This window comes from Nicotiana sylvestris, chromosome 2 (assembly GCF_000393655.2).
Source record: "Nicotiana sylvestris chromosome 2, ASM39365v2, whole genome shotgun sequence".
In the NCBI taxonomy this organism is placed as follows: Eukaryota; Viridiplantae; Streptophyta; class Magnoliopsida; order Solanales; family Solanaceae; genus Nicotiana; species Nicotiana sylvestris.
The window spans coordinates 196,996,689-197,014,911 of record NC_091058.1 but is presented as its reverse complement, the minus strand read 5'-3'; the positions used below and the strand labels follow the sequence as shown (position 1 = coordinate 197,014,911).

Below are 18,223 nucleotides of genomic sequence, written 5' to 3'. Positions count from 1 at the left end.
AAGGATATATTTTTGTATTTTTAATGCATTAATAAAATTAAACATGCCCACAAATATATGCAAACAATCAGAAAAATCACGCAATAATTCCTTAAAATAACAAATAATTAAAGAAAAAACCTAATTTTGGGAATTCTTTTGGAGTAATTTGTGTGAGGCAAAAATCACGTGCTCATAAACATCATGATGATATACAACGAGAATCAAAAACCCAATCTAACACAGTACTAATATAAGTCACATTATAATATCTACTCCTAGAAATCTAGAGTCACGAGTACACAAGCAACTAGAAGTCTACAAACAAAGTTTGAAATAGATACAATTGTTCGAAGGAAATGAACAGTAAAAGTGGGAAAAGAAAGGGGGTTTCAAGGTCTGCGGACGCCATCAGATCTACCTCGAGTCTCCATATGCAATGATCCAAGCTGATGCACCTCACACACCGTGGGGATCAATACCAGTATTTGCACAATAAGTAAAAAAGTGTAGTATGAGTATAACCGACCCAATATACTCCGTAAGTGTTGAGCCTAACCCCGACGAGGCTATGACAAGGCACTTACATAGATAGACCTATACAAGTGTATATAAAGTAGCAATAATAACAGAGAATGATAAAGTACAAACTAGGAAGGGACATGTAAAGGGGTCAAATATAACAAATGCGATAGGTATGAAATCGCGAAGTAGCCAAGTAAATCATCAACCAATGAAATCAAATAAACCAATGATATAAAAATGGCATGGCATCACCCTTCGTGCTTTTACTCTTGTCCTTACCATGAAATGATGATATAAGTAAAATAGAATGGCACGGCATCACCCTTTGTGCTTTTACTCTAATCCTCACCATGCAACAATGAATAAATGAGATGAATGGCATGACATCACCCATCGTGCTTTTACTCTCTTTCTCACCATGAAATAATGAACAAATGAGATAAATGACAAGGCATCACCCTTTATGCTTTTACTCTCTTCCTCACCATGTAATAATAATGATGTAAATACAATGGCACGACATCACCGTTCATGTTTTTACTCTCTTCCTCACCAAGTATTGATGATAATATGAATTCGAGTAACAAATATGCGGAGAATGTATTTAACGTCAAGTATGATGCTATGATACCGAACTTCAACTTCCAGAAATATTTGCTAATTATAAAAGGGCAATAATTACGAAATGAATAATCAAAGAAATAATAATCTAACCTAAACATGGATAACATAATTAACAAATCAATAAAATACAAGGAAACACGTTACACCCGCATGCTTTAACCCAATAACAATGCATAAGTACTCGTCACCTCACTTATACGTTGTTACCACATATAACACACATAGCAAATAGACTAACAAGTCCTAATCCCTTAAGTCAAAGTTAACCACGACACTTATCTCGCTCTGCAATCAAATCAAAGCTCAACATGGGCTTTGCCCCTAGAATTAGCCTCCAAACTAATCATATCTAACCAAATATAGTTAAACAATTCAAAATAAGCTTTAGAAACTACCCACGAGTGCAAAATATTCAATCTTGTATGATTTTTGGAAAAGTCAACAAAAGTCAACCCCAATCTTGCTTGGTCAAAACCCGAGATTCAGACCAAAACCTAATTACCCATTCATCCCGAGCCCGATTATGTGATTAGTTTCAAAATATGACCTCAATTTGAGGTCTAAATCTCAATTTCTCAATACCCCCAATTTCTAACTAAATCCCTAATTTCTAACTTGAAATAACATAGATTAAAGGTTATAAACTAATGGATGTTGATGGAAATGGAACAAAACGAGTAAAAATCTACTAACCTATGAAGTTGGGATGAAATTTCTCTTGAAAATCGCCTCTAGGCCGAGCTCAAACTTGAAAATGGTGAAAATTGAAGAAAATCCCAACTTTTGAAAGTTTTAAATCACTAGCGTCAGGTCTTCTTCGCGTTCGCGAAGGACCTGATGCGATCTCGAAGCACTGCAGCCCAATTGGCCTTCGCATTCATGAGATGTTCTTTGCATTCGTGATGTCCCTTCCCCTGGCTTTCGCATACGCGACCCTTGGTTCGTATTCGCATAGAACACCCAACAAATCCCCTCCTAGGCCCACTACCTATCACGTTCACGTAGTCTTGGTCGCATTCCCGAAGGGTGATCGTACCACTACTTCGCGTTCGTGACCTCGTCCTCATGTTCGCATAGTAGAAATCCCACCCAGCCCAGGTTACCCTTCGCGATCGCGAGAGTGGCTTCGCGGCCATGAAGGACAACACACCAGACACTAGAAATCACTGAAAATCCTGCAATCTCCCAAGTCCAAAATGGTCCGTAGCCTATCTGAAACTCAGTCGAGTCTGCTGGGCTCCAAACCATACATGCACACAAGTGCAATAACATCATACAAACTCGCTCGTGTGATCAAAACACCAAATAATACCTAGAACTAAAAATCAGACGTCAAAATGTATGAATCTTTCAAAGAAACTTAAGAATTTTTAAATTTACAACCTGACATCCGAATCACGTCAAATCAACTCTGTTTTGCACCAAATTTTGCAGACAAGTCATAAATAGTGAAATGAACCTATAACAAGTTCTAGAATCGAAATCCGAACCCGATAGCAACAAAGTTAACCTACAGTCAAACTTAGGAATTCTTTAAACCTTCAAATTACTAGTTTTCAACAAATCACGCTAAATCAAGTCAGAGACTTCCGAATTCAATTCCAGGCATATGCCCAAGTCCCTAATCATGATATGGACCCATCGGGACCGTCATAACACTGGTCCGGGTTCGTTTACAAAAAACTGTTGACGTAGTCAACTCAAATCATTTTCAAGGCTAAAATTTATATTTTCTTTAATTTTTCACATAAAATTTTTTCGGAAAAAGACACCGACTGTGCATGAAAATTTAGGAACGCTAAATGGAGCTATTCGAGGTCTCACAACACAAAAATGAAGGCTAAAACTCAAAATGACCTATCAGTTAATCACATTCTCCACCTCTAAAACAAACGTTCGTCATCGAACAGACATAGAAAGGTATATAGACTGGTGAAAAGTGTGGGTTCTACTCTGCATGTTGGACTGGGACTCCCACGTGGTTGCCTCGATTGGCTAACCTCTCCATTGTACTCTAATTGAAGGTTAACTCATAGACCTCAACTTTTGGACTTGCCGGGCTAGAATGGCCATTGGCTTATCCTCATAAGTCAAATCCTTGTCCAATTGGACTGAGCTGAAATCTAACACATGGGACAAATCACCATGATACTTTCGGTGCATGGAGACATGGAACACCAGATGAACTGTTGATAAGCCAGGTGGTAGTGCAAGCTTGCAGGCCACCTCAGCAACCCTCTCTAGAATCTCAAAGGGTCCGATATATCTAGGGCTCAACTTCCCCTTCTTTCCAAACCTCATCACACCCTTCATGGGTGAAACCCGGAGCAGAATCCTCTCTCCAACTATGAATGCAAAACCACGAACTCTACGATTAGCATAACTTTTCTGCCTAAACTAAGCTATGCAAAGTCGGTCCTGATTCATCTTGACCTTTTCCAAGGCATCCTGAACCAAATCGTTACCCAATAATCGAGCCTCTCCCATATCAAACCAACCAACTAGCAAACGGCACCGTGTCCCATATAATGCCTCATAGGGAGCCATCTGCATACTCGATTGGTAGTTGTTGTTGTAGGCAAACTCCGAAAGTGGCAATAACTGATCCCAAGAATCCCCAAAATCTATAATGTAGGCTCAAAACATATCCTCCAATATCTATATGTTGCGCTCGGACAGACCATCCATCTGGGGGTGAAATATTGTACTCAACTCAACTCATGTGCCTAACTCATATTGTACAGCCCTCCAAAAGTGCGATGTGAACTACATACCCTGATCAGAAATGATGGACACTGTCACACCATGAACGATCTCGCAGATATAGATCTCAGCCAACCACTCTGAAGAATAGGTAACTACTATTGGAATGAAATGTGCCGACTTGGTCAACCTGTCCATAATGGCTCATAATACGTCGAATTTCTTCGAAGTCTATAGGATCCTAACAACAAAATCCATGGTAATGCGTTCTCAGTTCCACTCAGGAATCTCAAGCTTCTGAAGCAAACCACCAGGTCTCTGATACTCGAACTTTATTTGCTGACAATTCAAACACTGAGCCACATATACAACTATATCCTTCTTTATTCTCCTCCACCAATAATGCTGCCTCAAATCGTGAACATCTTGGAGGCACCTGGATGAATGGAATATCGCAAACTGTGGGCCTCCTCAAGAATCAACTCACAAAGCCCATCCACATTGGGCACACAAATCCAACCCTACATCTGCAACACCCCATCATCTCCAATAATAACCTGTTTGGCACCACTGTGTCGCATCGTGTCTTTAAGGACAAGAAAATGGGGGTCATCATGCTGATGCTCTCTGATGCACTCATACAAAGAAGACCGAGAGATCATGCAAGCTAGAACATGATTGGGCTCTGAAACATCTAACCTTGCAAACTGATTGGCCAAAGCCTGAACATCTGATGGTAGCGATCTCTCACCAACCGGAATATACACAAGGCTACCCATACTCACAACCTTTCTACTCAAGGCATCGGCCACCACATTGGCCTTCCCGAGATGATACAAAATGGTGATATCATAGTCTTTCAACAGCTCCAACCACCTTCTATGCCTCAACTTGAGATCCTTTTGCTTGAAAAATACCTTAGAATCTGATAATCCGTGAACACCTCACACAACACGCCGTAGAGGTAATGCCTCCAAATCTTTAGTGCATGAATAATGGCTACCAACTCTACGTCATGAACGGGGTAATTCTTTTCATGAACCTTCAACTGTCGGTACACATATGCGATCACCCTGCTATCCTACATTAATATTGCACTGAGCCCAATACGTGATGCATCACAATACATCATGTAGTCTTGAGCTTCTGAAAGCTCAACTCACACTCATCGTACCACCGGAATGGAGCACCCTTCTAGGTCAATCTAGTCAATGGGGCTTATATGGATGAAAAGCCATCCATGAATAACCCAACAAACCTAGGAAACTCTAAATCTCTATAGCTGAAGTATGTCTAAGCTAGTTTTGAACCACCTCAATCTTCTTAGGATACACTTTAATGTCCTCGTCCGATACAACATGCCCTAAAAAGGCAACTCAATCCAACCAAAACTCACACTTTGAAAACTTAGCATATAACTAACTATCTCTTAGAGTTTGAAGTACAATCCAAATATGCTGCTTATTCTCCTCACGACTGCGAGAGTAGATCAAGATATCATCAATGAATATGATCACAAAAGAATTCAAATAGGTCTTAAATACTCAGTTCATCAAATGCATAAATTCCGCTAAGGACTTTGCCAACCCAAATAACATTACTAGGAACTCATAATGTTCATACCGAGTCCAAAAAGTTGTCTTAGGGACGTACGATGCCCTAATCTTCAACTGATGGTAGTTAGACCTCAAATCGATCTTCGAAAACACTTTGGCACCTTGAAGTTGATTAAATAAGTCATTAATCCTTGGCAAGAGTACTTGTTCTTGATAGTGACGTTGTTCAACTATCGATAGTTTATACACATCCTCATCGAACCATCTATCTTCTTCACAAACAACACGGGTGCACCCTAAGGCGAGACACTAGGTCTAATAAATCCCTTATCAAACAAATCTTGCAACTGCTCCTTTAGTTCCTTCAGCTCAGGTAGGGCCATACGGTATGGTGGAATAGAAATGGGTTGAGTGTTCGAAGCCAAATCAATACAAAAGTCAATATATTTGTCAGGTGGCATCCCTGGCAGATTTGCAGGAAACACCTCCGAAAACTCATGCACAATAGATACCAAATCTATGGAAGGAACCTCCGCACTAGAATCATGAATATAGGATAAATGAACTGGACATCCCTTCTCGACCATATGTCGAGCCTTCGCATAAGAAATAAACCTGCTAGTAGAATGACCAAGAGTCCTATCCACCTTAATCGAGGCAACCCCGGTATGGCTAAGGTCACTATCTTAGCGTGATAGTCCAATATAGCATGATACACTGACAACCAATCCATGCCCAAAATAACATCAAAGTCTACCATATCAAGAAGTAGGAAATCTATACTAGTCACAAGACTCTCAATAGTAACATACACGAGCCATAGACATGATCTACAATAATAGAATCTCACACAGGCGTGAACATATACACACAAGCACTTAAAGAATCATGTGGCACAACCAGATATGAAGCAAAATAGGATGACACCTAGGAATAAATAGAGCCCGTATCAAATAGAATTGAAGCATATCTAAGGAAAATTGGAACATTACCTATGATGACATCGTCAGAAGACTCGGCCTCAGGTCTAGCTGGGAGTGCATAAAAATAGGGCTAGGCCATACCACCCTAACCTTCGTCTCTCGGATAGCCTCTAGCTGGCTGGCCTCCACCTCTAATGGCATGACCTCCACCTCTAATAGCTTGACCTCCACCTTTGGCAGCCTGACCCCTGCCTCTAGTTGGCTGAGCGGGCAATGAAGCAACCGGTGCGGGAAACATGGCACGAGAACCCTACTGGTGTATGTTGCCCTATGATATGAGGCAAAATCTAGAAAAGTGCCTCGAATCTCCACAAGTATAACAAGACCTCGGCTGATGTGATTGCTGACCCTAGAATTGGCCTTGTCGACCTGGATAACAACTCTGATGACTCTGTATTGGAGGTACATTAATAGAAGTTGATGGTGCAATGTAGGCTAGCTGCTCAGGATGAGATACATAAGGACCACAACTATCTGAAGTACCGTGGGATGCCTGAAGTGCTAACTGAAACGGCCTGGGAGGATAGCCTCTACCGAAAGTACCCCTGCCTCCAGAAGAGGCACCACTGAAGCCACCAACATGACAAGGCCTCTTATTAGATATCATCCCCCTCTCCTGTCCACGAACTATCTCGATCCATCTAGCAATCTTTACGACCCTCTAAAAAGAAATATCATCTCTAGTCTCATTGGCCATCTGCAGCCTGATACTGAAAGTGAGTCCATCAATGAAACTCCTCACTCTCTCCCTCTCAGTAGGAAGTAAAATAATTGCATGGCGAGTTAGGTCCACAAATCGAGTCTCATACTAGGTAAAAATCATGTTACCCTACTGAAGGCGCTCAAACTGCCTACGGTACTCCTCTCTCAGAGTGAAAGGAATGAACTTCTCTAGAAATAGCTTTGAAAACTGATCCTAGGTTAGTGAAGGTGCACCAGCTGGTCTAGCCAATACATAATCTATCCAGCATCTCTTGGCAGAACCAATCATCTGGAATACTGAAAGTCAACCCCATTGGTCTCAACAATACCCATATTACGCAACACCTCATGGCAACAGTCCAAGTAATCCTATGGGTCCTCAAAAGGAGCACCACTGAAATGAACAAGGAAGAGCTTGGTAAACTTATCCAGCCTCAACAATGCCTCAGAATACATAGCAGGCCTATCTCCTCCTGTGCAGCAACAACCGGCTGAACTACTCCAACTGGCTGTGCTTCTGAAGTCTGATATAAGGGAGCCACATGGTTCGGGGTGTGAGTAGCAGGAGTCTATGCTCCTCCTCCAGCCTGAGAGACGGCTGGTGCAACCAAAAATGCACCGGTCTAGGCCACACTCCCCATAAGGCCTACCAAGCGGACTAGAGCGTCTTGAAGCACTTGAGTGTCTATGAATCCCTCGGACACCTGAGTTAGTCCAACGAGTACAGTCTAAGCTGGGACCTCCTTCTCATGATCAATCTGAGGCTCCACTGCGGGTGATACTGCTCGAGTTCTAGGCTGAGCTCAGCCTCTGCCTCGGCCTCTTCCCTGGTAGTAGCTGCCATAGGGGGCTCCAGCTCATGTCCGGCTGCAGATGTTGTGCGTGTTCTTTCCATCTACGAGAGAACAATAATAGAATGGTTCAATCATCAATGATAGAATGAAATCGCATGATAGAGAAAGAAAGAAGTGAAATTTTTCAAAACTCAATAGCCTCTAGAAGATAAGTACAGATGTCTTCGTACCTATCCTCCAGACTATACCAAGCCTGCCCGTGACTCGTGAGACCTAGGCAACATAGTGCTTTGCTACCAACTCGTCACGATCCAAGAGCCTAATCTTAGACTCATGATAGAGCCTAACATCCACTTGCTAGGCAAGTCGATGTGAGATAATTAAACAACCAATTTTTAATAGTTAAAAACACCATGATGATATACAATGAGAAATAGAAACCCAATCTAACACAGTACTAATATAAGTCACGTGATAATATCCACTCTCAGAAATCTGAATTCATGAGTACAAGAACAACTAGAAGTCTACAAATAAAGTCTGAAATAAATACAACTGTTTCAAAGGAAATGAATAGTAAAAGTGGGAAAAGGAAGGGAATATCAAGATTTGCAGACGGCAACAGATCTACCTCGAGTCTTCGTATACAATGATCCAAGCTGACGTACCTCACTCACCGCGGGGATCAATACCAGTATCTACACAAGAAGTGTAGAAGTGTAGTATGAGTACAACCGACCCAATATATCCCGTAGTGTCGATCCTAGCCTTGACAAGGTAGTGACGAGGCTATGACAAGGCACCTATGTAGATAAACTTATACAAATGTATATAAAGTAGCAATAACAACAGAGAATGATAACGTACAAACTAGGAGGATACATGTAAAAGAAGGCAAATATAATAGCTGCAACATGTACAAAATTACGAAGTAGCCAAGTAAATCATCAACCATTGAAATCAAATAAACCAATGATAGAAAAATGGCACGACATCACCCTTCATGCTTTTACTCTCGTCCTTAATATGAAAAGATGATATAAGTAAAATGAAATGGCATGGCATTAGACTTCGTACTTTTACTCTCATCCTCACCATGTAACAATGAATAAATGAGATGAAAGGCACAGCATCACACATCGTGCTTTTACTCTCTTCCTTACCATGTAATAATGAATAAATGAGATAAATGACATGGCATCACCCTTCATGCTTTTACTCTCTTTCGCACCATGTAATAATAATGATGTAAATACAATGGCACAGTATCACCCTTCGTACTTTTACTCTCTTCCTCACCATGTAATGATGATAATATGAATTCGAGTAATAAATAATACGGAGAATGTATTTAACGTCAAGTATGATTCCGTGATACCAAACTTCAACTTCCAAAAATATTTGCTAATTATAAAAGGGAAATAATTATAAAACGAATAATCAAAGAAATAATAATCTAACCTAAACATGGATATCATCATTAACAAAGGCCTAAAATACGAGGAAACAAGTTCAACCCGCATGTTTTAACCCAATAACAACGCATAAGTACTCGTCACCTCACATATACGTTATTCCCACATATGACACATGTAGAAAATGGACTAACAAGTCCTAATCCCTAAAGTCAAGGTTAACCATGACACTTACCTCGCTCCGCAATCAAATCAAAGCGCAATTGGGTTTTGCCTCTAGAATTAGCCTCCAAACCAATCAAATCAAACCAAACATAGTTCAAATAATTCAAAATAAGATTTAAAAACTACCCACGAGTGAAAAAGATTTAATCTTTAATGATTTTGGGAAAAATCACCAAAGTCAATCTCGGGCCCGCTTAGTCAAAATCTGAGATTCGGATCAAAACCTAATTGCCCAGCCACCCCCGATCCCGATTATGTGATTAGTTTCAAACCCTCAATTTCCACCTAAGTCCCTAATTTCTACCATGAAATAACATAGATTAAAGGTTAGAAATCAATGGGTGTTGATGGAAATGGAATAAAACGAGTAAAAATCTACTAACCTATGAAGTTGGGATGAAATTTATCTTCAAAATCGCCTCTAGTCCAAGCTCAAACTTGAAAAAGATGAAAAGTGAAGAAATCCCGACTTTGGAAGTTTTAAATCACTGGCGTCAGGTATTTTTTGCATTCGCGAAGGACATGACGCGATCTTGGAGCACTACGTCCCAATTGGCCTTAGCTTTCATGACCCTTGGTTCGCGTTCTTGTAGAACATCCAACAGATCCCCTCACAAGCACACTACCCATCGCGTTCGCGTGGTCTTGGTCGTGTTCACGAAGGCTGATCCCACCACTGCTTCGCGTTCGCGACCTTGTCCTCGCATTTGCATATAAGAAACCCCACCCCTTTTGAGGTTACCCTTTGCGATCGCAAGAGTGGCTTCGTGATTGTGAAGGACAATGCACCAGACACCATAAATCATTGAAAACCAGCAATCTCCCAAGTCCGAAATGGTCTGTAGCCTATTTGAAACTCACCCGAGCCCCTCGGGCTCCAAACCAAACATGCATACAAGTGTAATAACATCATACGAACTCGCTCGCATGATCATACACCAAAATAACACCTAGAACTACGAATCGGACATCAAATGTATGAAATTTTTAAAGAAACTTAAGAACTTTTAAATTTACAACCGGACGCCCGAATCATGTCAAATAAACTTCATTTTTGCACAAAATTTGCAGACAAGTCATAAATAGTGAAATGAACCTATAACAAGTTCTAGAACTGAAATCCGAACCCGGTAGCAACAAAATTAACCTATGGCCGAACTTAGGAATTCTTTAAACACAAATTACAAGTTTTCAACAAATCAAGTTAGGGACTTCCGGATTCAATTCCGGGCATACACCCAAGTTCCAAATCACAATAGAAAATTTTTTTAACCGTAGCCAACTCAAATTATTTTCAAGGCTAAAATTCATATCTTTTTTAAAGTTTTCACATAAAAATTTTCTGGAAAAAGATACGGATTGTGCATGCAAATTGAGGAATGCTACATGGAGCTATTTGAGTCTTGGAACATAGAAATAAAGGCTAAATCTCTAAAATGACCTATAGGTTCATCACAATTTATGAAGAAATCATCTTTGGACTTGTTCATGTCCTAATGCTTGTGCTTTATCCCTGAAGAAAGCAATTGTTGACATACTTGCTCATCATTCATTAAGTTATCTTCTATACGCGAAAAATGTTATGATGGGGCAAGCAATATGCAATGTGATATCAATGGTATTAAAATATTGATTAAACAAGAAAGTGGATCAGTTCATTCTATTCATTGTTTTGTCACCAACTTCAATTAACTTTTGTGGCGGTTTGAAAAACGTGTGTTCGGGTGGGAGAACTTGTGTTACTGGTTTCAAATATTTTGAATATACTGGGAGCTTCTTTTGAAAGTATGGATGAACTTCAAGAATTTCATAAAGAAAAACTCCAAGAGGCATTAGATATGGGTGAGCTAGAAACAAGTAGAGGCTCAAATCAAGAGCTTGGTTTTGTTAGAGCCGGTGATACTCGTTGGGGATCTTACGACAAGTCGCTTGAAAATTTTACACTTTTGTTTGACTCTATTATTGATGTACTTGATACTCTTGTTGCAGATGCAAGTACTTTAGATGGAAGAGCTAAGGTAGCAGGATATCTTAGAAGTTGCCAGACATTTGAGGTTGCTTTCATGTTGCATTTTATGAAAGATATTTTGGGAATCACATATGATCTTAATAATTTACTCTAGAAAAAGGAGCAGGATATTGCTAATGCCATAATATTTGTTGAAGTAGCAAAAAAAAAAGGCTTCAAGAGTTAAGAATTGGTGGATGAGATCCACTTATAGATAAGGTATCTACATTTTGTATCAAGCATGATATTCTGATATTCAATTTTGATGAGCCATACGCCAACTCTTGAAGTTCATGACATAAACTTGTTGATCATACACCTTTACATCATTATCGTGTAGATGTGTTTTATAAGATTATTGATTGGCGACTTCAAGAACTTAACAACCGTTTCAATAAGGTGACAAGTGATTTATTTCATGGAGTAGCTTTCCAAATTCAATTGATTCATTTCTAGTTTTGACATTAGGAAGATAGTGAGAATAGCTAAATTATATTCTGATAACTTTGATGAATTTAAATTAGGTGTCCTTGACAATCAACTTGCTAATAAATTGTTGATGTACCTGATATTGATCAAAGGTTCTCCAATTTAGGTGGACTTGGTAAATTTTCAAAAACGCTAGTGGAAACAAAGAAGAATATTACTTTTCCTCTTGTATTCTGCTTATTGAAACTTGCTTTGCTTCTGTCAATTGCCACCGCAATGTTGAAAAAGCTTTTTTCGCAATGAAGTTTATCAAGAATGACCTGCAGAATCGAATGGATGATGAAATTTTAGGCGGTTGCATAGTAGGGTTGTGCATGGATCGGATCAAATCGGATTTAGTATATTTCGGGTTGAAATTTTGAATTTAGGATTCCACAAAATGCAATCCGAATTCTATCAGATTGGATCGGATTTTAAAGTTCGGATCGATTTGGTGATCGAATTTTCGGATCGGATTGTAGTGGCAGTTAAGTCTTAATATATGTTTGCTCTTTTAATCTGTATAAGCTTTGATTTTCTTTAACATCTTCCTAATATTTTCTAACTTCTTATTCCCCCCACCATCCCCCAAAACATGTCTCGCCTCTTCCCTGCAGACTATGCACATCAGTAGGATGATTCTTTATATAGTTGCCTGCGGATGGAACTGTATAAGAGGATAATTACCTACAAATTACTACCATTGATTGTACAGTAGTGAAATATTAACATAGGATGAGTGTTTGCTTAATTACCTAGAAAATCAATAATGTTTTTTCCCATTGCAAAATCTTCCAGTAGATTTTCCACTAGGATAATCAACACTATTGTAAGGGAAATTAGCTTTAATAAATGTACCAAAATGGTTGTTATTTCCAACGTCTACAAGGGAGTCACCAAATATGTACGCTGCTGGCACTGACTGTGCTACACATAGTTTAAAACATAAGATAAAGAAAGAAGAAAACAACAAGAAGAAACTCAAGAAAGAAGAAGAAGAAGAAGAAGCCAGTGATGTTTAGACCTAATAAATTCGGATTTCGGATCGGATCGGGTTCAGACTATACAAATCCGAATCCAATCCGAAAATCCAAATTTTAATAAATCAAATCCGAATCCGATCCAAATATCCGAAATCCGAAATCCGAAATTGAGCGGATTTCGGATATCCGATCCAAATGCACAGCCCTATTGCATAGTGCCTTAGGTAGAGAAAAAAAAATCGTACTAATTCTAATGGTTTGTTATAAAAACATTTCAAGAGATCAGATCAGAGGACAATTGTAATAATATATTTGAATTGTTCTTTCACTAGTAGTATTTTTTTGTTGATTCCTTTATATTAATTTTGATTTATACGTAGGTTAATTATGTTAAAGTGTTTTTATGATTTAGATAAATATTGTGTATTATATTTCAAAAGATTTTGATGCACACATTTATCGAAAAAAAATTATTTACTTATCCAAAAGTAGAAATGTAGGGTAAGGTTGCATACAATAGACCTTTGTGGTCTGACCCTTTTCCGGACCCCGCGCATAGTGGGAGCTTAGTGTACTGAGCTTTTTTTTTTAATCCAAAGGTTGAACACCCTTCGTAAAATTCCTGGCTACCCTACTGACTACAATAATATACGTCGACTGATGTTTATTGAATCATCCGGTCACTATTGTACAAAGCTAAAATTATGGTTACAATCCAGATATAGTTTCTGATAATTAAAGAAAAATAAAAATTGTCCACCATTGAAGAAGCTTTGAAGCTTGTATTTGGGAATAGAAAGCTTAATATAGTTGTTTGGATTTTGATTTGGACGAGTATTATTAAAATTTGTTATAAATGCTTGCAAGAAGTAGAAGTTGAAATTTAAGTTCATTTCAAACTGATGTGATGTGGTTTTGGTGGCTTCTTGAGCGTGTTTCAGCTTTAACAAGTTAGCAGCCTTAGGGCCTTGTTAGGCCGATTAAAATAGGGTGCAACTTTCAGCCTTTTAAAGCTTAAAAATGTACTCCCGTTTCAATTTAGATAAAGGTAATTTGACTTGGCAAAAAGTTTAAGAAAGAAAATAAAATGTTTGAAATATATATTCTTAAAAGTTTAAGGGTAAAAGCTTTGTGGGACCATAATATTTATGTGGCTATAAAAACTTCTCATTAAGGGTAAAGTAGGTAAAATGAAATTGTTTCTAAATATAGAAATGTGTCATTATTTTTGGGACGGGCTAATAAAAAAGTGTGACATTTAAATTGAAACAAAGGTACTCCATCCGTTCCAATTTATGTGAACATGTTTGACTGGGCACGAAATTTTTTAAAAAAAAAAGACTTGGAATTTGTGGTACTAAACAAGTCAAAAAGGGATACAGAGCTTTTGTGTGATTATAAAATCTTCTCATTAATGGTAGAATTGGATGTTTAAGCTAAATTGTTTCCAAATTTACAAATGGATCATTCTTTTTGAAACGGACCAAAAAGGAAATAAATTCACATAAACTGAAACGGAGGGAATAGTAATTATTATAAATATTTAATGGATAGAATTCTTAATGGGTAGATCAAGATAATTATTTTGATTCCTATAATTAGTTTTGATTTTTTCCCTTCGAATTATTCATATTGGGCTAGAATTCATGCTAGAAGTGATCACCGTCGAAGTCCCCATAGAAATACAAATGATAGTAAATTAGGAATTAACTTAAAGAGAATCTCGCAATAAGAGGAAAGACTGCCGGCCAAAATTGTTTGAAGCAATATAATTGATGCTTATCAAGAAATTAGGCAATAATGTAAGTTGAGATTCAAGCTTAGAAAGAGACCTGAAAATAGGTAGATAAAAATGGCTGTCCTCAAGTATGGAGCAGCAAATGATTATTAAACTTTCTACTTCTATTCTATGTGGTCATTGCACCTCAACATTTTTTTCTTCAACATAATAGCCAACTTAAAGATCACACTAGTTTTACTCCTTCAGAGTACAGCAAGGCACATCACCACAGTAATAAAAGACTGACCCTTTAGATGAATCAACACTTCAATTCTAGCATACCTTATCAAAGAGGGTGAGACAATCAACACATAATTAGTACATGAACCCACCATTGGATGTTCACCTATTTTAACAAATAACATATCTTCAACCAATTGGATGTCACCTATTTTAACAAATAACATATCTTTAACTAACGCATTGTACAAGACATTTAATCTTTAATCACAGAAGGGAAAGAGTAGAAAAATTTAAAAGCTCAAATTTAGTACTTTTAGGCAACATATATAGCAAAAATCCTGAGCCGCCATGGAAAACCAAGACACCTCAACACAATGAAGACAGACTCATCATGCTTGCCACCGCCTGTCAAGTACCCAGTTCTGAGAATGGCTACCTGACATACAAGGCAGAGAACCGGAACCTAAAATCAAAGACACATAAAGAGCAGAAATAAATAAAATATAGTCTACATAACACAGTTGGCGATAAAAGATAGCATTGGAAACACCAGCACTACACTGCACTGTTCACTTTTTCTTCTGGGCAGCCTTGGTGACCTTGGCACCAGTTGGGTCCTTCTTGTCAACGTTCTTGATGACACCAACAGCAACAGTTTGTCGCATGTCCCTCACAGCAAAACGACCCAATGGAGGGTACTCAGAGAAGGTCTCAACAACCATAGGCTTGGTAGGAATCATCTTAACCATACCAGCATCACCATTCTTCAAGAACTTAGGCTCTTTCTCAAGTTCCTTACCAGAACGCCTGTCAATCTTGGTCAAGATCTCAGCAAACTTGACAGCAATGTGGGAAGTGTGGCAGTCAAGCACCGGTGCATATCCATTTCCGATCTGGCCAGGATGGTTCATGATGATGACCTGGGAGGTGAAGTTGGATGCTCCCTTGGCTGGGTCATCCTTGGAGTTTGAGGCAACAAAACCACGCTTGAGATCCTTAACAGCAACATTCTTAACGTTAAACCCAACATTGTCACCAGGGAGTGCCTCCTGGAGAGCTTCATGGTGCATCTCAACAGACTTGACTTCAGTTGTCAGACCAGTAGGGCCAAAGGTCACAACCATACCAGGCTTGAGCACACCAGTCTCCACACGACCGACAGGAACGGTACCAATACCACCAATCTTGTAAACATCCTGAAGTGGAAGACGGAGGGGTTTGTCTGAGGGCCTCTTGGGCTCATTAATCTGGTCAAGAGCCTCAAGGAGGGTAGGGCCCTTGTACCAGTCAAGGTTGGTAGACCTCTCAATCATATTGTCTCCCTCGAAACCAGAGATGGGGACAAAGGGGATCTTGTCAGGGTTGTAACCGACCTTCTTGAGGTAGGAAGAAACTTCTTTCACAATTTCATCATACCTAGCCTTTGAGTACTTTGGGGTGGTAGCATCCATCTGCCAAAGAAAAAATAACAAGAGAATTAGCATGACATGGCATGTTCATTATCATAATCAATGTCATACAACCCATAAAAGCAAACCTTGTTGCAGCAGCAAATCATTTGCTTAACACCAAGGGTGAAAGCAAGCAATGCATGCTCACGGGTCTGACCATCCTTGGAAATACCAGCTTCAAAACCACCAGTAGTGGAGTCAATAATAAGAACAGCACAATCAGCCTGGGAAGTACCAGTGATCATGTTCTTGATAAAGTCCCTGTGTCCGGGGGCATCAATCACAGTGCAGTAGTACTTGGTGGTCTCAAACTTCCACAAGGCAATATCAATGGTGATACCACGCTCACGCTCAGCCTTAAGCTTGTCAAGCACCCAGGCATACTTGAATGACCTCTTGTTCATCTCAGCAGCTTCCTTCTCGAACCTCTCAATAACACGCTTGTCAATACCACCAAGCTTGTAGATCAAGTGACCAGTGGTGGTCGACTTTCCAGAGTCGACGTGGCCAATGACCACAATGTTGATGTGAAACTTCTCTTTACCCATGATTCCTTAGAAACTGAAGATCATCACAAGAACAGAAAACCAAGAATTAAATTTTGATAGCCATAGAGACCAAAATAATTTCTACTAAGAAGCAAGCATTCAGTTAGACTCTTGGCTAATGGTTAGTCTTTTTTATTTAAATATGTGAAACTTAATCTAGACCATGTAATATGTAAATTTTGGGGGTGGTATAAGGGATCATGAAGAAATTTATCTTTTGCTGTTTGATTAACAGAAAACATTTTCCAAGAAAAGGATGTTCCAGGAATGTATTCCCTAGACAGAATTCATTTTCTTTTTCAACTATTCTTACTGTTACTCCACATAGCTTCATGAAACAATCAGCCATTGTATCTGGACGTCTATAAATTTTAATAAAACGATAATATCAACCTTTCACAAACGTACTACAGTCTAGAGTTTCCAATAGACGTTGATTTATTATTCAATTGTCTTTCAAGAGTATATATCATAAAAAACTTTTTTTAAACAGATCCGAATCCATGTGTAGCAAATCAAATCGAATTCACATAACATTAGTTCAAATCTAATATACAAAAATAAAAATACAATACCACATACACGAAATTAAGAAATGGAAGCACTATAAATATCAACTTACAAAGTTATGATATCAATTTAGTAAACAAAAACAGATATCTCATAATTCAAACATAAGAAAAAACTTCACAAGGTAATTAGACTGTGTTTTTCAACAAATCACTGACAAAACACAAATTAGAATACAATTGATTTGTACGAATATATATAAATAATAAGCAGAAAAAGTCGAACAGATCTAACCTTTAGAAGACGAAAAGAAAAGACGAGAGAGCTTCGCTAAGACCCTTGCTGCGCAGAACAAATGAAGCGAAGCGTTAGGGTTTGAGAAATGCACTGAGTGATGTTTTTATAGCTGAGAAACCGTACCCGGGTTGGGCTTCTTAGGCCCCCACTGTATAGATTTACGTAAATCTGCTTATCTTTTCTCTAATTATCAGAGTAGAAGACCAAGGGCAAAATTTATTACTCACTCCGTTTCAATTTATGTGAACCTGTTTGACTGGGCACGGATTTTAAGTAAAAAATGAAGACTTTTGGAATTTTTAGTCCTAAATAAGTTCAAATGGGGCCCAAAGTATTTGTGTGGTTATAAAAGCTTCTCATTAAAAGTAAAGTTGTAACTTTAAGCTAAATTGTTACCAAATTTAGAAAGGGTTCATTCTTTTTGGAACGGACCAAAAAGGAAATAGGTCACATAAACTGGAACAGAGGGAGTAGATTTTTAGTTCTGGC

The 18,223-nt window shown here is 38.7% G+C and overlaps 2 protein-coding genes across 2 annotated transcripts; both read right to left on the bottom strand.

The window, feature by feature from the left end:
- Positions 1 to 4,101: 4,101 nt before the first annotated feature.
- LOC138886133 (uncharacterized) lies at positions 4,102 to 4,610 on the bottom strand. The gene is made up of 2 exons (XM_070167168.1): positions 4,357 to 4,610; positions 4,102 to 4,267 (listed from the first exon to the last, which is right to left on the bottom strand). Exons 1-2 carry the CDS (start codon positions 4,608 to 4,610, stop codon positions 4,102 to 4,104), a joined length of 420 nt encoding a protein of 139 aa, XP_070023269.1.
- A 10,599-nt stretch (positions 4,611 to 15,209) lies between these two features.
- LOC104240657 (elongation factor 1-alpha-like) lies at positions 15,210 to 17,919 on the bottom strand. Its single transcript, XM_009795528.2, has 3 exons — positions 17,732 to 17,919; positions 16,466 to 16,940; positions 15,210 to 16,379 (listed from the first exon to the last, which is right to left on the bottom strand). Exons 2-3 carry the CDS (start codon positions 16,925 to 16,927, stop codon positions 15,498 to 15,500), a joined length of 1,344 nt encoding a protein of 447 aa, XP_009793830.1. The 5' UTR covers positions 16,928 to 16,940; positions 17,732 to 17,919; the 3' UTR covers positions 15,210 to 15,497.
- Positions 17,920 to 18,223: the final 304 nt, after the last annotated feature.

Bases quoted from the DNA above. Each gene is read 5' to 3' on its own strand.
- LOC138886133 (XM_070167168.1), bottom strand. From the start codon at position 4,610: ATGGGTAGCCTTGTGTATATTCCGGTTGGTGAGAGATCGCTACCATCA. The intron at 4,268-4,356 runs GTAGGGTTGGAT...CCATTCATCCAG, and splicing joins GATGATGGGGTGTTGCAGAT to GTGCCTCCAAGATGTTCACG.
- LOC104240657 (XM_009795528.2), bottom strand. From the start codon at position 16,927: ATGGGTAAAGAGAAGTTTCACATCAACATTGTGGTCATTGGCCACGTC. The intron at 16,380-16,465 runs GTTTGCTTTTAT...TTTCTTTGGCAG, and splicing joins TGATTTGCTGCTGCAACAAG to ATGGATGCTACCACCCCAAA.